Raw genomic sequence first — 21,287 nt, 5'->3', positions numbered from 1 at the left:
TTTCAAATAAAATTTTTTAATGTTTACTTGAATCTAATTCTATTCTTTTTTTTACAGTTACATGTATTAAAATTAATCCAACTTTGTTTACAGTGGGACGTAGAAACAAACGTGGAAATATAGCGTATTTCACATCAATAAAAATTGCACCAATTATTAATATTGCAGTGAAACAAAAAAATTCTTTACTCCCGCGTCTCTTTTGTTCGCACCTGTAACATTTCGAACCGAACGAAATGCTGTTAACTAGTATTCTTTGCAGCTGGTTATTGACATGTCGGATGTAGACAATTTTATTTTAATCAATTTCAAAAAGTTTGTCAACGAATATATAAATTATGAGAAATGTAACTTATTACCTTAGCTACATAAAATTGTATGCACGTCTTGATAAGTGAACATCATAATAATAATAATAATGCGAACTTTATATACAAAAATACGAATGTTTCTGCAATACTTAAAGTTCCTCTTCTTCGAATTCTTCCACCAGAACTAAGTATTTTGTTTAATATTTCATTTGAAGTCGTCTATATGAAATCTTCTTCAGCTATTATTAACTATCTATTCTAAATTGCCAAGAGATATTTCTGAGTGTCTTCCTTTTCTGTTTTTATTTGTTTTTACTGTCTTCAATAGTTCTTTCTTGTTGGTGATATTCTTCTCTATCGCCTTCTGCGCAAGGAATAAGTAATCGGTTTTTTTGTCAGGAACCATGATTTTTCCTGTAGACTTAATTAACTTTTGTGAAGTGACAGAAGTTAATGTTGAAATACCTTCTTGTGTTTAGCAATCTTGTCTTAAAAATCGTCTCCACAATTCTTCTATTTCCGGCGCGACGTTTGCCCATGCTTCACCGAGTATATCAATACGCAAATTTAAATAGAATCTTTCTATATCTAATTTTTTGTCGAATTTTGTGTCGGATTCTGAGTCGGATTCTGAGTCGAATGTAATTCCAGAAGACATATTTTGTACACATTTTAATAAGTGATTATGACAAGTTTGGTCCATTTTCTCAGTAATTTCTGAACAGAGTAGTAGTTCCGAAAACAAGTTTTTCGGTAAGAATACTACTTCAAAACTATCATCGTGAGTAATTTTTTTCGAGAAGAAGTGTCGTGTGCAATTGTCAACAAGTAAAAGCACTTTGCCAGCTATATTGTTGATCTTCTGATGTAGATTCACAAATGGCTTAAATATGTGATTGTAACAGCAAATTGTGGAACTATTCCATTTTGTCTTAAGAATTTTTGCTTTTTCTTGTAGTTTATGAGCGACGAGCAATTTGTTCTCGTAATATTCTGATACACTTTGATTCTCATATTCATTAAATTCATGTTCGTCAGACAGAATAGGAGCTAGTTTGTAACTATTAGTAATATTTGTGCAAAATGTATAAGTTACAATCTTCTTTTTCAAATCGTCAATTTGTTGCACTGAAATTTTGTCTTTGGCTGCGTGTGCTAGCAAGGTCTCAACAAAAGTACTCCATATGAAATCTACTTGGATCATAATATAGATGTTATCTTTACTAATATTTTCCTGCTCTAACCGCTGTCTGAATTTTCGAACAAATTGTTCAGCGTTAGACTGATCGGCCTCATCATCTCTTTGAAAAGAATTTTGCAAAATCTTCCTACTTTTGTATACAGGTAGTTCAATTACGTTACGTTTTTTAAAATTGCACAGAAACTTACTCATGTTTGACGGTCCAGCAACATCTTTTGCAATGTTACATGCTTCCATACGAAGTTGCTCCGAGTCAATTGTGTCTCCTGATGCTTTCCGCTCTTCATACCATTTATACAATTTTTCGTTCAAAATTTGAACAGAATTTTTAGACTTTACTTTAATGTCGTAACGTTTTCTAAAATCTTCCATAAAGCGACTCATTTTTCTTGGTAATTCCTTAACCCTTTCTGCGATATTATATGCTTCCTTAGTAAGCTTTTTATATTGCTGGTAGTCAATTACATTTCCCGGTACGTTCTCTTTACACCATTCATGTAATTGTTTGTCCAATTCTTTAAATTTTGTTTTAGATATTACCTGCTTTCTTTTCATGCTCATTCCTTTATTAATTGATTCGCGTATTTTATCACTTTTCTTCACTATGTAATATACAGTAATATAAGGTAGATTAAAACAAGTGGCAATGTTTTTCACTGAAATGCCACGATCGTATTTTTTCACAATTTGAAGTTTCTTTTCTATTGTGATTTTCCTACGAGCCTTATTGTTAGTTACGCGTTTGGTTGACATGATGAGTTTATATATAAAATTACTTTTACACAAAACTGTTTTACTGTTTACTGACTTTAGAGAAATCCTGTGAAACTTCTCTTACTATACAATATCCGATTTTGAAACACTAAAATTATATTCGCAAAAATTACGACTAAGTTGCTTTTCAGAAGAACCTTCCGAACGAACGCAAATGGAAACACTGGTTCAAAGTCATGCGCTGACTCGAAGAAATATATTTCGCATCCCCGACGTTTGTTTTCATATAGTGACATCTACTAAGACATTATTGTCCATTATTTACAATAACATGATATATAAAATGACAAATAAAGTTATCGAACCCCCCCCCCCCCACACACACGAGCTAAATGAATCTTTATTAACATAAAAATTAGAGTTAATTTAATAAAATAATTTTTATTACGCAAAAAAATAAAAATTTATTGATTGCTAAAAGATATAAATTTAATTTCAAATAAAATTTTTTAATGTTTACTTGAATCTAATTCTATTTTTTTTTTTATAGTTACATGTATTAAAATTAATCCAACTTTGTTTACAGAGGGACGTAGAAACAAACGTGGAAATATAGCGTATTTCACATCAATAAAAATTGCACCAATTATTAATATTGCAGTGAAACAAAAAAATTCTTTACTCCCGCGTCTCTTTTGTTCGCACCTGTAACATTTCGAACCGAACGAAATGCTGTTAACTAGTATTTCTTTGCAGCTGGTTATTGACATGTCGGATGTAGACAATTTTATTTTAATCAATTTCAAAAAGTTTGTCAACGAATATATAAATTATGAGAAATGTAACTTATTTCCTTAACTACATAAAATTGTATGCACGTCTTGATAAGTGAACATCGTAATAATAATAATAATGCGAACTTTATATACAAAAATACGAATGTTTCTGCAATACTTAAAGTTCCTCTTCTTCGAATTCTTCCACCAGAACTAAGTATTTTGTTTAATATTTCATTTGAAGTCGTCTATATGAAATCTTCTTCAGCTATTATTAACTATCTATTCTAAATTGCCATGAGATATTTCTGAGTGTCTTCCCTTTCTGTTTTTATTTGTTTTTACTGTCTTCAATAGTTCTTTCTTGTTGGTGATATCTATCGCCTTCTGCGCAAGGAATAAGCAATCGGTCTTTCGTCAGGAACGATAACTTTTTTTGTAGACTTAATTAACTATTGTGAAGTGACAGAAGTTAATGTTGGAATACCTTCTTGTGTTTAACAATTTTGTCTTAAAAATCGTCTCCACAATTCTTCTATTTCCCCCGGCGCGACGTGTGCCAATGCTATAAGGAGTATATCAGTACACCAATCTATATAATTTTCTGTATTGAAAATAGTTTTAAAAATAAAATTTTTCTCCTGTACACATTTCAATAAGCATTCATGACATATTTGGTCCATTTTCTTTATAACATCTGAGCAGAATTGTTCATAAAACAAGTTTATCGGAAAGAATACTACTTCGAAACCATCATCGTGAGTAATTTTTTCCGAAAATAAACGCCGTGTGCAATCGTCAACAAGTAAAAGCACTTTTCCAGCTATATTCTTCTCCTTATATAACGTTACATTTGACTCAAATACATTATTGTGCCATATATTATCCCAAAAAAGTGCGAAACTATTCGATTCTTTCTCCAGATTTTCTGCTGAGACATTTTCTTGTAGTTTATGAGCGACGAACAATTTGTTCTCGTAAGATTCTGATACACTTTGATTCTCATATTCATTAATTTCATGTTTGCCAAACAGAATATGAGCTCGTTTCGTATTAGTAGTAATATTTGTGCAAAATACAAAAGATACAATCTTTTTTTTCATATCATCAATTTGTTGCACTGGGATTTTGTCTTCGGTTGCGTGTGCTAGCAAGGTGTCAACAAAAGTACTACATACGAAGTCTGTTTTGATCATAATATAAATGTTATCTTTACTAATATTTTCCTGCTCTAATCGCTGTCTGAATTTTCGAACAAATTGCTCAGCATTAGATTGATTGGCCTCATCATCCCTTTGAAAAGAATTTTGCAAAATCTTCCTACTTTTGTATACAGGTAGTTCAATTACGGTACGTTTTTTAAAATTGCACAGAAACTTACTCATGTTTGACGGTCCATCAACATCTTTTGCAATGTTACATGCTTCCATACGAAGTTGCTCCGAGTCAATTGTGTCTTCTGATGCTTTCCGCTCTTCATACCATTTATGCAATTTTTCGTCCAAAATTGAAACAGAATTTTTAGACTTTACTTTAATGTCGTAACGATTTTTAAAATCTCGAATAAAACTATTCATATCGTTTGGTGATTTCCCAACTCCTTTTGCGATGTTATATGCTTCCTGAGTAAGCTTTTTATATTGCTGGTAGTCAATTACATTTCCCGGTACATTCTCTTTACACCATTCATGTAATTGTTTGTCCAATTCATTAAACTTTATTTTAGATATTACCTGCTTTCTTTTCACGCTCATTCCTTTATTCATTGATTCGCGTATTTTATCACTTTTCTTCACTATCTTATATACAGTAATATAAGGTAGATTAAAACAAGTGGCAATGTTTTTCACTGAAATGCCACCATCAAATTTCTCCAAAATTTGAAGTTTTTCTTCCATTGTGAGTAATTTCTTAGAAGCTTTATTGTTAATTACGCGCTTGGTTGACATGATAAGTTTATATATATAATTACTTTTACACAAAACTGTTTTACTGTTTACTGACTTTAGAGAAATCCCGTGAAACTTCTCTTACTATACAATATGCGATTTTGAAACACTAAAATTATATTCGCAAAAATTACGACTAAGTTGCTTTTCAGAAGAACCTTCCGAACGAACGCAAATGGAAACACTGGTTCAAAGTCATGCGCTGACTCGAAGAAATATATTTCACATCCCCGACGTTTGTTTTCATACAATGACATCTACTAAGACATTATTGTCCATTATTTACTATAACATGATATATAAAATGACAAATAAAGTTATCGAACCCCCCCCCCACACACACGAGCTAAATGAATCTTTATTAACATAAAAATTAGAGTTAATTTAATAAAATAATTTTTATTACGCAAAAAAATAAAAATTTATTGATTGCTAAAAGATATAAATTTAATTTCAAATAAAATTTTTTAATGTTTACTTGAATCTAATTCTATTCCTTTTTTTACAGTTACATGTAATTAAATTAATTCAACTTTGTTTACAGGAGGACGTAGAAACAAACGTGGAAATATAGCGTATTTCACATCAATAAAAATTGCACCAATTATTAATATTGCAGTGAAACAAAAAAATTCTTTACTCCCGCGTCTCTTTTGTTCGCACCTGTAACATTTCGAACCGAACGAAATGCTGTTAACTAATATTTCTTTGTAGCTGGTTATTGACATGTCAGATGTAAACAATTTTATTTTAATCAATTTCAGAAATAAATTTTTCTTTAATTTCTTTAAGAAGAACACCGACGTATCAATTACTTTTAAATATAATAAGTAATTAAGAACGTGTAGCGAAAAATAAGTAGTTAAAAAAAATTAAGAATAATTATTTGCGAATGACAGATAAACAGAATGTTTCTTATATATGAGAGTAAAGTTTTATTTACTTACCTTTGAGATATGTTTCCAATTCAGCAGCGTTTTGAGCTGCGTTGGCAGTGCGCACCATGTGAAGAAGGGCCTGAGTAGAAGACATATCGATCATAGGTGGGAATACAGGACTATTGAAGAGACTATCCTGTTTCTGCTCTTTCGGATCTTTATTGGAAAGAGGCGAAGTCGTCGAGACAGTCGGTGGCTGCGGTGCCCCTAAAGGCGCCATCAGACCAACAAACGGCGTCGCCGCTGTCTTAAAAGCCGGAAACCTCGGATCTAAACCCGGAGGATATCCGTTCCTTGATGTGCTGAAGTAACTGAAACAATCAGTCGACTTTGATTGTCAACTTTCTATTTCCTGCATAAAAAGGAAAGGATTTAAAAAATTATTATAACTATTATATATTTGCAGATTTTAAACTTTTCCAGTTTTAGAAAAATTTTGAATTTTTTACAAGCGTTTTAAAACTTTTTAACCTTTTCTTTTTTATCAAGATTTAAAGAATATTAAAATACTAAAATATTATTGAAATTTCTAATATGTATTTTAAAACATCTTAATATCGAGACGAAGAGATGTGCGAGATATGTTTCTTTCTAATCTCCAAATTCATTAGAATAACGTGCCGATTAAATATGATATGATGTGCAAATAGACATGCAGTGAATTAAAGTATCAAACTTTCTCCTTCAAATGTCAAGGAGAGTGAGTATCGCTCTGCTAGAATCTGTTTGGTGTTTAACTGATCAATTAAGTATTCATCTGATCTGCTTCCAACAAGTGCTAGAAGATACAAAGCTGAAAGTCAACGTAGGATGCGAACGGACAACCGGTTTTATGCTAGAGTACATCGGGTCTCTCGAGTACTTCTTACGAATCTTAATCATTCGAATCGTCTATTTGCAGCCTTCAAATTTCAATTTTTACGACAACGTCTCGCGAACGAAAGTCAATATACTCGCATGTCACGTTTCGAAAATATTTAAAAACGTCTCTGAGAAATTATTTTTCTTTAATCACACACAAGACATTAAGATTGATTTTGCAAAAAATCAATAAGACAATATTGAGCAAGTAATATGTCAATTTTCAATTGTACGGTCCATTAAAAATAAAATCGGAATAACATTAATATTGTAATGTATTTTTTTGATCATTATTATATTATATAATTCTGTGTGATCAATATGATAAATATAATTTTGTCACAAAAAATCAAATATGCAATCAATAAAGCAAGATAGACATACTCGTTGGGGTTGGCATTGTTGTATTTGGCGGCGAGACTTCTCATGAAATCGCTATAATTTCGCCCCATCATCTGTTCCATGTGCTTGAGATGATGGGGTGGCGGTGGACCCTCGGGTCCTCCCAAGGGTGTAGCATTTGGCGGCGTCCCCGGATGACTCGACGAAGAAGGCGTCACGCTTCTCGACGACGTCGAGTTATTGTCAGGCGTGAGTCGTTCCGTTTTAACCTGCAACGCGAGATGATTGCCCTTCTTTAAACGGAGACCTCACCGTGCGCAACCGGATGCGATAATGAGAAGAATACGGAACTATTAACCGGCAGTAAAAGAAACATGTATATATATATATATATATATATATATATAACACATAAGTATTAATTAGCAAACGAGAGAGAGAGAGAGAGAGAGAGAGGTGTGTAACGGAAGTAAACACTTTATATTACTAATTATAACATCTACGAGTGATACTTTGCTAATATTATAAATATATCGTTTACTTCTTCCTCTCATCTGTATTAATTATAATAAACAATTTTATTTACAATTTTTATATAAAAGATATAAAAAATTTTAATTTTAATAATTTATTCAGTTTGTGTATGTGTGTGTGCGCGCCCAACTGTGTTCGGTAACTTTATTTGTCATCTTATGTATTATGTTATTGTAAATTGTAAATAATGTTCTAGTAGTTAGATATCACTGTACAAAAATGATAAACATCAAAAAATGAAAATATTACTGTTAGTGAGTCGAATGACTTTGGACCAATATTTTTATTCGCGTCCGGAAAGTTTAGTTTCAAATATAAATCAGCGTTTCAAAGTTTCAAAATTACATAAAGTTTTTTGGAATCTTTCTAAATCAATCAGAGAAAATGAAGAAATTGACTAAAGAAGAAATATCTAAAATTAAAGAAAAGTTGAGAAGTAATATTTCGGTAATAGAACTTGCTAACAAATATAATACTTCTGAGACAAATATTTATAAGATAAAGAAAAAATTAATAGGAAAAAAAGGTCCTCCGTAATCTAAGAAAGTAGCCACAAAATATAAAAAATTAGACATACAATGGAGATGAAAGTTACAATTTTAATTTCAAGATATTCACACAAACAGTTATGTGTAATTTGTTCTATATTTTTTATTATAAAAAATATGCTATTTTAATTTATATTAATTTTTAATTTAAATTTTTCAACTTCGATTCGTGTATATACATATATTTCGCCACGCGATGACACATATGATTATTAAAATTTGAACTCTTAAATGTGTCCTCACGTAAAGCTGCCATCGGCACGTCTGCGAATTATTCATTTCATCTTATCTACAGTAACAATAATCTTAGTATCTTTATTACCGTCGTGTTTCATGTTTGAATGTTGAAGGCCGTAACCTTCAACAATATACCTTGACAAGAAAAACAACTTTAGCTACGCATCGGCATCGATAATATATTCGCTTAAAATTAGGAAAATTACTTTATTATATTTAAAAATATTCATCTATACAAAATAAATGATTGATCGAAAAATAGGTAATTAATTATTTTCTATACAGTTGTATACATGCAACACAAACGTTTACAACTAATTAAAAAATACCAGAAGCAATAAGGCAATAATAATTATAAATCTCCATTTTTTTCTACGATAAGCAAACATCTGTTTCTCTATTGCGCCACCGATTATCATATCGATATCTCGCGATCACGCGCGCGGCTATAAACATTAATGTATAAACGAGCTCTATATTCATGTATATATAAAAAAAAAAAAAATATTGTTCCGTTTCTCTCGGAACGGATCAACAACGGGCCACGCCTTCGATCGTGAGGGATACTCGTCGGCAGCTGCGGCGCACGATACGTTTCGCTCCGGGTGAGATCCGAGGCGGCAGGAAATATCTCGGGTGCATTAATTCCCGGGAACAGATTGCATCTGAGATATGGTAATGAAGGTAACGCGTGGCGTAAGAGTTGACTCCTCTTCGGCGGCGCGGAGAGCGAGAGAGCGCGCCGTGACACTAAGAAGAACGAGAGTCGATTGGCGTAGAATAGGGTCCCCGAGAGCGCTTCGTAGCCGCTCTCGCATAGAGAGGCCACGGTAAATCTCTTTCTCGCCTCCAGACTTCTTCCTGACAAGGGACCGCTTCAGGCTCACGACGCAGGCACGATCTCGTATATACCTACGTTTCGAATAGAGGTTTGCTCGACGATACCTTCGGGTCTCGATAGAGAAAATACGCGAAAGCGAGAGGTAGCGATCGCGAAGTAGCGAACAAAAGTAATTCTTTTTAACACACTAATAGTTTTCACTCGATTGCAGCATAACAGATAGACAGAATAGTTTTTGAGTAAAATGATGTTAAAATTTTTCTTTTCATATATATAATTATAGAGTTAAATTAATATGTTATGTGCGAAAATAATATCTTCGATCTCAAAGCATTGAGTTCAAAATATTAAATGTATGTATAATATTTTCCGAGTCTATTTAATTTTTTGTCAAGGTAATATATTCCAAGCGAGAAAGAGTTGAATTCTTCCGTTCGTATTTATTAACTCGCACGATTCACTCGAACGGATTGTCGATACGAAAAGTTAATAAGTCAGAATGATGCTCGCCACACGCACGGGATTAATATCTCGAGTTGCTACTATTCTTCGAAAACCTTTCTATTCATATGGATCCGAGCTAGGAGAAATTCTCGCGTGTCACGAACAGGCTATTCTTTCTACCGATGATCATCAATTTTTTACCATCACGGCTCTAAGCACTGGCTAAGCACAGCCACCAAAGACTCCTCTTTAATTTTTTTCCTTTCTTTCCTTTTGGTCAAGTCGTTTACAGAAGCGTCGAACGGGTCGACGGATGTCAACGGCGGAATGACACTGCGGCTTTCGACGCAGTTGACATAGTTGCTGCATGGTTGGTTCTGAACGGGACTCTTCGTGTACACGTGTACGAGCTACCGCTCAGGCAGCAGGAACGATGGACTCTCTCGTCGAGGATATCTCCCCGGACTAGCGCACGTGTCCCGAAGTGCTCAAACACTCCACTTCACGGAAGAAGCAGCGGGTCTCTCGAAAAATTTGTACAACAAATCTCGCGTCCTCGCGGCAACTCGCGTCCTTCTCTCCCAACGCGCACGGATGAAAAAAAAAAAAAATAAAATAAATAAAAATTCCGAACGACGCGTCTTCAGTCACTCTACGTCAATATACTAAGATTGTGTTTGCCTATGTGTGCGTAGAAGTTTTGTGTGCCGTGTCAAAATTTAACTCCAAACATTCTTCGTGAATCTTTTCGGAAGCGAATAATCAGAAGTTAAAAAAGAGCAAATATTATTCGAGATATATCGCGAGTTTGAGAATATTAAATACCTACATTAATAATAATAATAATTGCTAAAATAACGATAAAAACGCACAGAGCGTCCGTGAAAACAGAAAACTTTCACTTACTTGTGTAGTGTCGAGACCATTCTGATTCTGCCGCCTTCTACCCCTTGGAGGTCTGGGGGTCGCCGCACCGGACAGGTGGGCGCCCTGAGGGCTCCCACCCCTGGCGTCGACCGCTGTGTTCGCTGCCAGGGTGGCCCCGTCGTTGTTTTCCGTATGTGTACCTAAATCCGCCGCTTCCCCACGGTCGCCGCCGCGTGCTGGTCCCGTGCCCGCGGACACGTTTTCGCCCGACACCTCACCTGAAACAATCAAACGAAAAAATGTACATTCATTCTCGGTCCATAGAAAAAATTCAAAATCTATTGAATTTTATTTTGTCAAATAGATTACGTGAAAGATTAAGATATACCATGCCTCTAATGTGAGAGGTTTTGGAAAGAATTAAAAAATTTCGATCGTACGTGTCAATCCTAAATTCGGACGAAGAGATAATTCGCCGTATTAATTCATTCGCGCGCGAGATGGCTTCGATTTCGAAACGAGGCGGCTTAAAACTGAAACTCCTCGCGTCGTAAAGCTTTTGGAATGTCCCGCCGTGTAAACGGTCTTTCGACGCCGAGAATTCGGATGAAATACGTTGAAAGAGATAACCGTAGGACGCGATTACACACAGTGACGGCGCTAGCCACCGGCACGGGAGATTTACGCCCAATAAATGATCCCGTCCTGACGCCATTATCTTCTGCGTTGATCAGAGACCCGGCGAGGATCGATCGAGAGAAAAGGCGCCGGGGAACGGGAAGAATCGCGGGGGTCACTGTCCACCACCTAAAATATCAGATAAATTCTTGTCATCGTTAAACGTCCGGAATTTTATGGCGGCAATAACTCGTTCGCGTCGCCGAATTTGCCGGCCGATACGATCGACTGCGGTTTAATGCAGCAACGTGAGAGAGATACGAGAGCTTCGTATTTTGTAGCTCTTTTCGCACCGGGTGTGCACCGTTATTTTTTTTCTCATCTTCTTCGCGATGAAACGCGTCTCATCGGTCAGATAATTATTCCGTATTAACAAATATTTTTTCGATGCCTAATAAGATATTTTTATTTATCAACCGAAACGTATATCGAAGAGTATAACTGATTTTGAATTAGTTAAATCGCCAATTTTTTATTGGATCCTGTAATTGAAGTATCTGGCAGTAGCTTTTAAAAAAATACATAAACACCTCCAATAAAATTCCCTCGCACAAATTTTCTCGCAGTAAAACAGTATCGGAACGGGCATATTGTGATTATTTTTATAATGCCTACAGTTAACACTTTTAGACAGGCTCTGCTCAACTGTTATCGCGTTATATTCTACAATCCGGTTGTGGAAGCGGCTTCATAGCGGAATATACAGCAAGGGTAGCGATCGTAAAAACCATTTCTATGATACTACCAAATGTCTTCATTATTTCGAGTTAAAATATTTACAACTGCCCATAAAAATTCCATTAAGCACTATTTGCTAGCGAGTTCCCGGTCTCTCGACGAGATGTTCGAAGACGCGTTCTCTCTCTACGTATCCTCGCCATAAAAGAATAGTTGTAAAATCAGAGACTACGCGGACAACAAACATTGTCGACGCATCGTTTAATCGACGAATTGGTTGCTAACGAGAACGACAGATAGAACGACACGTTATTAATGACAAACGTTCGACAGAAAAGTTTTGGAATGTAACTTAATTAGCTTTAATGAATTTCAGAGTGAGGTCACGTCGGATCAATGATTTGTGGACTGCTAGATTTTATAGCATCCTGTTAAATATGCAGTAAAACAGAAAATATAAAATATATGTTGATGAAAAACGCAGTTATTATTTAATTAAGTTGTTGAAATCGTGACTAGTTGTTGAGAAACAGGGATTTCAAATTCCTAGAATATAAATTTCTAATTATGAAGAGTAAAGAGTCGTACATGTTGACAGTGTTACAATGATTTATCTTTTGATAAAAGATTCTTAGTCGTACATTCGAAGACGTCGTGTTTTGCGCAACAGAATTTTTTTTCTCACATTTTCTCACGTTTTTTCTTTGCAAGTTTTACATTGGTGGTAGCGCGCTGACGGCACGTATAACAATATCTTAACGACTTTCAAGGGTAGAAGCCATTGTTTAAAGATCGTCCGAGAGTGTTTTCTTGTCCAAGTTGAATTTGACGATATTTGCATAGTTATATAAAAATGATTTGTGTAGTTACACTCGCGAAAATAGTTGAAGTTCGAATTTACTGAGACACGTAGGAGACTCTTATCATTGCCGCATGACTCATAAGAGATATAAATATGTTATAGATAAAATATAATAAAATTATCAGGTGAAGCAACAATTTATGTATAAATACGAATCATGAGATATTTAAATTCTTAGATAACATTTGAAAAATTATTTCAAAATATAAGACTTAATTTTTTTTTAAACAAGCAGCAATATATTTCTAAAGCAACATATTGCACCATCTTTAAAAGTTTCATAGTCAGATTTTCAATAAATACTATTCGCCCCAAAGAGTTTGCCAGAGGACTTCGTTGCACGTAAACGAAAGAGGTTACAGCAGCAGCGGATATCTACGGCGATAATACTGAGAACCACGCAAGGTCTGAGTGTGAAATATCGTAACGACGTGTTAAAACGAACTAACATGCAACGCACGTATCTCTCGCGACAATACCCGCCAATCCATGAAGCCCGTACGTCAAGATTGCGCTCGTCAGTCGGTCGACGAAAGCATGAGTCAGGGTTACGCCGACACTTTGGCGTCTCGGGCAGAGATAATACGTCGTTTTATACGCGAAATAAAGTATACAATGTGTTCCCCAATTTGTGCCCGGAATCTCTAATCCAACGCGCCTGTAATTAGTGTAGAAAGTAGAAAGTACGACGTGCAAAGGCGCGCACACAAGGCGGGAAAGAAACGATAATCTTACCGCAAACAGTAGTTTTGCGCTTCTGATTTTATCTTAATATACCGCATTTATCAAGACACGCGTGTAATTTACCGGTTTTAGCGAGGCTAAGTCAGTTAACAATTTCGTTCCCGGGCGAGACAGGTTTCCGCGAGAAAGAAAGCCACCGAGAAGAGACAGCGAGATGGGACACCAGGAACTCATAGTAATAGCGCACACACACCGTAGTCATAAATTATCCGGCGCGACCAGCGGCTAAAACGAATTGACCTTCGAGGTCACGGTGTAGTCGAGTGCCGCCGCGACGGAAATAGAGCCGGTGGACCTCTCTTCCCTCCGGGGTCGGCGTTAATTATTCCTAGCGTTAAGAAGTTTCAGAAATTTCACCGAGCTGAGAATTTTGCCACGATCCCGCGGACGAGATAGAGGCGGACCGGGAAAGTCGCATAATATAACGCGTCGCGAGATCTGGGCATCGATCCAACATCCGGCATCCGGAGATAGAAACGTCAGACGTTTCCGCGAGACGCATTCATTGTTCGATGACTAAAAGATATGTCAACGTGAGTTCTCGTACATATAAACGCGCGTGAACCCTTTCGAAAGTCAGAATGCGTTGTTGCAATTTTTTATCGCTACCACCCAATAGCTATCAATAATAGAAAATTTAATAAACTACATTAATTTATAAGAATATATTATAATATTAATCAAATATAAAGGATATTTACTTAATAACGATAAAATCTCATGATTTTTGATAGTCTAGCTGAAAACCGGATACGGACGCATACGTGACGTTTCTTCTGTTCGGCTGTGGCAAGGATGGCCTAGCTAGGGTCACGTTCGCGTTGCCGAAGCCAAGCGGTCGGGTCCATGTGCGTGCGTATACGCGAGGTGCGCGTGTACGCACGTCGTGCAGTCGCGTACGTCCGCATCCGGGGTCGGCTCGACGCTTAATGAACGATCAAGCTGGCTCACGCGGCGCGCAGCCCGTCATTACGAGCTACCGCAGCGAAAAGTCTCATCATTTCTTTTTGTCTTCCTCTTCTTTCATACGCTCGACTTTTCTCTAGCCCCGACAGGATGCTCAATGGAGGATTCTATTTTTTTCCCTACACGTGGATTATCTCCGAGAGATCGGTTAATCTTGCTGAGTCAAACGATTTCAATAGTATCGCGAGCTATTCCATCTTGCATGTTGCAATCAAGAATATCTTAATTTTTTTGCTCCTGAGCATAATGAGATTTACGATACGTGCAATTTTCTTACAATAGAAAAATATTCCATCAAATAATTATCAGTTTTTTTTAATGAAACTTATTATAAATGTATTCAATTATTAAGCTTTGATGAAGAAATTAAACATCACTGCAAATATTTTTCCAAAATAAATAATTAATAATTTATGTAATTTCATAAAACAATGTTATAATAATAAAGTATTATAATATAAAATTATTTCTAATAAGAAATAATTGTACTAATTATCAATACAGAAAACTATATGACAAATATCAAAATTGAATAACAAATATAAAATTTTTTCTCTACTGTGTCATTAATTACCACAGGTTTTCCGCAACGATTTATTGTCGTCTACTTTATTGCTCTGTCTAGTAGCAGATAATTGTAATTGACTTGAATGGCCTTTAAAACTCGCGAATGACTCGAAGATCAGAACTATCATCACGATTTAAAGCTAATGTGATCACCTACTTTTATACGGTTCTTGCTTAATCACTTTTCTAAATCCGCTGAAAATTATGCATGCGTAACTAGCAGGACCGGTTGTACGAGATAATATAAACTGTTGTCGCTTCAAACGCAAATATTAATAAATTACTTTGGAAAAAATCGAAGAAATTAATTTTCCAATAATAAAATTTATTATAATTAATTATAAAATCGTTAAATCTAATCGAAAAATCGAAACAGTCTTTATAAAATTTCTGTCAAAAAAAAACATCGCGTAAAATGAACGCTATTCTCGTATAAAGTCGAAATAATTAATCATCAAGTAAGGTACACCGGCAACATGAACGAGCGTTCGCAAGGATAATACCTATCGTCCATGACGACCTTTAAAGGCCGGACGAAGGAGCGCGAGAAACCGAGAAGAGGGAGGAAGAGATTACTGTCGTGGCGTTAACACGATCAACGCCGTCAGCAACCACGCGGCCGTTGCCGGATCTCTCTTCCCGGCTGCTGTAAACCCGCCGTGAGTTATGCGCGACCGGGAGGGCTGCCTCGCGCTTGGCCATTAAAGCGGGTTATGCCCATTTCAAGTGGAAAATCATAAGCACCGCAAATACGCCGTCATTACTACAGACGCGCTACGAGCTCGCCACTTACTTTGTAATCATGACTAATGCATAATGCAGTAGCGACTGCGCCCGCACACGCTCCTCGCTCTATCTACGCGGCTGTATATAGGTACACACGTGTGTATGCACGCGTGCGTACGGATACACCTACGCATCACACACGCTTGGCGCGAGTCTCGTTGGCGATTACGAGGGTGCCTCCGAAAGCGAGGGAGTAACCTTGAGGAAGGTGTTCGTATGGGAAAAGCATGTTTCGCCGCGACGCTATCACGCGAAATTGGATCTTGCGGTAGACGGATATATAACATAACCGAGGCGGAGATAAGTCGCTACGTGACGTTTATGAAACTTCAGACGCGTCATCCGACGAATTTCATTTCTATATTATGCACTCGAAGAATTAAGAAGTTAGACGCATGGAAGGATTCTAAAAGAGACACGATCCTTTCGATCGATCGCAGTTTCTTAGAAGATCGCTTTGTCTGTCTTGTCCCTTCAACGCGTAACCTTGGTCCCGCATGTGGAGAACGGTCGAAACAGCTGTTTCAAGTGGGAGGCCTCTCTCATGAGACACACAATGGTGTTCACGTGAGACGCAAGCGTTTATTAGCCGATCTGGCTCGAAGGGGAAGAGACACGCAGGAGAGTACGTATAGCGATTTATAGCTAGCAATGTAAGCAGCAGCGGCTGCGAGGCGGCAATAGCTCGCCATGGTGTGGCCCGAAGGTCGCGTGACGTCGATACGATTGCGTCTTATTAGGAGTCACCGCGTGTTCGACTTTACGTAGGAACGCGATGCCTGTGTGCCGATGCATTCCTGCAACTAATTAGCTCCCGTTGTATTTGTCGGGCCGTTCGCTAACGTGCATGGTCCATACATCACTTTTCAGACTCTGAGCTTATAGCCTCTCTATGCTCCCTGCTCTCGCGCGTCTTTACGTTTTTAATAATCTAATTTATAGATCTGTCAGTTTCATAGTCCCTGCAATTTTTTTATTCTCCTAAAAATGAATTCTATATGAAGGATAATGGATCTCGATTCTTGAATTCTGTGAAGAGACTCCGCGAGATATATAATCCTGTGTTGAAAAAAAATATATTGTATTTATATAAGATTTTTAATTTGTTATTTTGCGCGAAATAATGGGAAAAGAGACATGTGTTTCTTTTAAGACAGCTCCTTAAGAAAATCGACGTATTTATAATCTACGTATAATCGACGTATTTTATTAATCTAATTTATAGATCTGTCAGTTTCATAGTTCTTGCAATTTTTTTATTCTCCCAAAAATGAATTCTATATGAAGGATAATGGATCTCGATTCTTGAATTCTGTGAAGAGACTCCGCGAGATATATAATCCTGTGTTGAAAAAATATATATTGTATTTATATAAGATCTTTAATTTGTTATTTTGCGCGAAATAATGGGAAAAGAGATATGTGTTTCTTTTAAGACAGCTCCTTAAGAAGATCGACGTATTTATACATGCATGACACTTCTATTTACCGGCGCGTACAAATGCTTGCTTCACAACTGGAAAATTTTCAACGCGATTTCCATGTACAGACACATACACGTTTCAAACGACTTATATTGCACCTTTTGTCTTTTCTTTTTACGATTCGCTTGTACGTCCTTCCCCTTTCCTCCCCCTTTGTCTCCTCCTTTGACGCGTGATACCTGGTCTTTTATGGTCGCTCGCCAAGACGCCGGCGATGGTGACACTGTACGGTCGTCAGGGTCACGCACCTGCAAGCAGGTCAGGTTGCGCTACGCTCGATGTCGAAGGAGAGTATCAAGGAGAGATGTCAGTGCATGCTTAGCATCTATTAGCATATGTGTAGCGTGATATTTCTTGGAAACTGTCACTCGAATATTTGATAACTTTTAATTTAAATATATAAGAGAGGTTCTATATTTTTTAAAATTATTTTATACATACATGATATCTATGATTTAAAATATCCAGTCTACTTCAAGATCAGCGAATATATTCATTAAAAATGTACAAAATGGACGAAAAAAATTCGTTGAATTTCTATCTATTTTTTAGCGTTCTCTCGGAGGCCGGATGAGGGTCCAGAGACTCTGGGGGTTTAAGAAGAAGATATTCTTCCTGCGGTTCGCCGCTTGTTCCGCCGGTGGCAATCGGCGAGCGGTGACCCTCGTACCCTATAGGAGGAAGAAAGACAAGGAAACTCGAGAAGAGAGCACACGCCGAGAAAGGGGCATGAGGGACAAGAAGAGAGAAGAGAAAAGGAGGGAGTTCGAGGTGCGTTCCTGCGTGACGTAGCTTTCGCAGGCCATCACGCATATGTTACCCTCCGCGAGGGACACGTACGCGCTTACAATACGATCCGCGGGGTCATTCCACCGAGTCCTCTCTCTCGGACACCTCTTCAACTTCAACTTCACCGTCGCCATCATCCCCGTTGTCGTGAACTTTGTTCCTCTTCGTCCGCTGTCTTTCGATCAGCGATCCCTACATTCTGCACAGCATACATTTTTTCCTCAAATGTATACGTTCGATTGATTGGGGAATATATAAAGCTCTTTCTTATTTCGAAATCTTGAAAAATATTTCCCCTCTTTCTGTCATTTTCGCGCGTTTTCTTCGTTTCTTCTTCTTTGATTTTTAATAAGAAAATTTGATCAAATTTTTATACGCAATGAAATTCATTCTTTCATTGCATGTAAAGAAGCAAAATATTTTTATGCCACGCGTCTCTCGCGAAAAACGTTGTAAATTTTTTGTCCCTCTTAACGAAGAGAATAATATATGCAATAGATCGAATCTATATGTCGCGCTGCATACCTTCCATACGCAATTGTCAGCATCGCGTCTTGACACCGTTTTTCTTCATAGCTCTCCGTCTCTTTCTCTCCCGAACGCGTACGCTTAACGAGAGAACGAAGCAGGTTGCGGGCGGATGACAAACAAAGAGCGCCGTGACCTCGTCGCCTTGTGCGCGAGGTGTGATTAGCGCGAACGATTCCCTCTCGCGCGGAAAGAGGTGTAGGTGGACGGCAAAGGAGAAGGAAGGAAGAAGTCGGATACGTAAGCCGACCAAAGGTCGAGTGCTGACCGCGAGTCATCTCGGTTGCGACAACTCGCTGCTGCCGCTTACTTTTGCGTGTCTCGCTTCCAATCTCGCGCACACAACCATGTTACATAAAATAATATATCTTCTATATCAAAATTTCGAGACGCGAAGAATTTTTATAAAGCGCAGATTATCATACGTTTTATTATCTTACGCACAATTTGTTTATATTTATTAAGGGTGAAATTTGCCATAGAAACGTTTGCAAAGTACGAGAAAATGCAAATAAAAATTTTTTTAATATTTTATGTATGATATATTAATTAATGCAGATTTATTTCTATAAGAATAAAATTAAGGATAAATAATAATGAAGGAGTAAACAATGGGGAAGGAATGTTTTTGAAAGATGGACGGAATACGACGTCGCACGGATGCAACATAAGCGATGAGCGATTAGTGTTAGATTATCTCACCTGCAAAGTTACCGAGAAGGTCAGAGCGTGACGATAGAAGAATGAGAAAAGAAGCGACGGACTGGAAGCGGGTACTTTACTCGATCAAAGGTCGAGCTGCGCGCATAACTCGCCGTGGCATCGATAAACGAGTTCCCTATCGCGTTTTCCATTTTTGCTCGCGGAGATGGCATTTCGCCATATGGCGGATAAACCAAGTACATACAACAATAAGAATTCACGTAAGAAATTATTGACGAATAATAGATAAGCTATTACCTCCTCACAATTTTATGCTAGAAATTTGACAAGCGCAGAAAAAATATTACTTAGTCAAATAAAATAAATATTAAAAAATAAATGAGTAAAATTATAAACTGTTGGGGAGGCTATAAAATCAATCTCAATTATACGATTGAAAACACAAAATCTAACAATAATTAGCGATTATAAATATTAATTAACGCGCTCTCGCAACATCATCAGCTTAATTTTTCTTCGTATCCGTACATATATGCCGCTAATTGCCACGTGGCACAGGTGACTCGAAGAACGGAATATCTCGACAATAAAGCTCAACAGGTTGCTGGCGGATGGTCTTCTTCCGTACGAGCGGCAATTAGTGCGAACGATTCTTTCGCGTAATATCACGAAGAAAAACTTGAGGAAACGCGCGCGAACACATCCGTTCCAAGATTCTACTAAACCATTTTATGAGTTAAACTTTACAAAAGAGAAAACAAGCGCTATTATTTCGCCAAACAAGATGCCTATTAAAGAATAAATTTAAAATAAATGTTTAATTTTAAATACGTATTTTTTCATACATTCACGTACGTCGTCTTTCACGTCGCGATTGTAGGACACGCATAATTTTATGAAACGGAAAATTCGATACTTTTGCGAAGGACTGTACGCTACCGAGTCCCGGCAAGTAGTTAGCATTAGGCACGATGACGAAGAAGGCCAGGGACTCGGTGAGATGATAGCGAGCGCGCTCGCTGACGGCTCGCATCGGTCACACCACAGGTGACTCGTCGCGGTCTAAGTCTGGCCTCTGCCCGACCCTGACGTACCTGATTCTATCCGGTGTCCTGCTTCGCCATCTCTAACTCCTGTTCTCTCCCTTGGGCAAGATGCGGAGAGAAGAGCGTATCCACGCAAATTCCACTAAATAAATGTGTAAACTTGAATTCTTCGCAAAAGATGTAAGAATTATTTGCTCCTTGTTATCCATATTTTTTGTTGAAATTTTTGCGATTTCAGTCAAAATATATTACGTCATGCGTATAAATATTTAATTGTAATATACGAGAAAATCCTACTCGCGTAAAAAGTTTATTTTAGAATTCTTATTAATAAAGCTTTTTACACGCGTGTATATATACGTGAAAACATGAATTTTTCCGCATTCTTGTCATACAAATTTGCATCTACGTGATCGCTAATTATAAGTTGGATCTAGTCGATACGGAAAAATGCTACGTCAGATGTCATCAAGGTACTTGCGACCTGGGCGAAGTTAATGATACGTTGCGAGTGGATGATCCTTATATAGAGAGCGGCGGCAAAACTGCCCGCGTGTGCTCGTCAGCACGCATCATTTCGAGTGATGTATTACTCACCGAGTGTCATCAGAAAACGGTTATGTGACCCTGGATGTGATTCGCGAATACACTCGCGGTCACTTATTTATTCGCGCGGGTCGCAGGTATATTTCACTCGGAGCTATCGAGCATATTCGCTTCGTCAGCGTTCTCGGGGGCTCCGCGATCATCACAATTGACGCGGCTTTTGCAAGCCAACCCTATACGAGCGAGCTTTATCTTCGTACGCGAGAATAAATAAAGCCAAACGGTACAGCGTGTGTCTTTCACGTCCCGCGATTTTTACGCGGCATGAAAGTGTCGGGATGTCGCCTTAAAGCAGCCTCTTAACGAAGCCGTATAATAGCCGTCGTA

General features: G+C 37.3%; 2 protein-coding genes across 2 annotated transcripts in view; both read right to left on the bottom strand.

Moving 5' to 3' along the window:
- Window positions 1-21,287, bottom strand: part of LOC114942058 (uncharacterized) — a 311,191-nt gene that overhangs the window by 67,217 nt on the left and 222,687 nt on the right. Inside the window, 3 exon segments of the mRNA XM_085487052.1 lie at window positions 5,899-6,200; window positions 7,135-7,361; window positions 10,603-10,841. Coding sequence (XP_085343178.1) covers window positions 5,899-6,200; window positions 7,135-7,361; window positions 10,603-10,841 — 768 coding nt within the window.
- Window positions 72-2,678, bottom strand: LOC146721333 (uncharacterized). Its single transcript, XM_085487019.1, has one exon. The coding sequence runs from the start codon at window positions 2,263-2,265 to the stop codon at window positions 787-789; it is 1,479 nt and encodes a 492-aa protein (XP_085343145.1). The 5' UTR covers window positions 2,266-2,678; the 3' UTR covers window positions 72-786.

The sequence above is a fragment of the Nylanderia fulva genome, unplaced genomic scaffold, assembly GCF_048542155.1.
Source record: "Nylanderia fulva isolate GAGA-0341 unplaced genomic scaffold, ASM4854215v1 Scaffold5, whole genome shotgun sequence".
NCBI classification, from domain to species: Eukaryota; Metazoa; Arthropoda; class Insecta; order Hymenoptera; family Formicidae; genus Nylanderia; species Nylanderia fulva.
Note: the sequence above shows the minus strand (reverse complement) of the source record. Positions and strands in the feature narration are given on the sequence as shown.

Coding starts and splice junctions, on each gene's coding strand:
- LOC146721333 (XM_085487019.1), bottom strand. CDS start 2,265: ATGTCAACCAAACGCGTAACTAACAATAAGGCTCGTAGGAAAATCACA.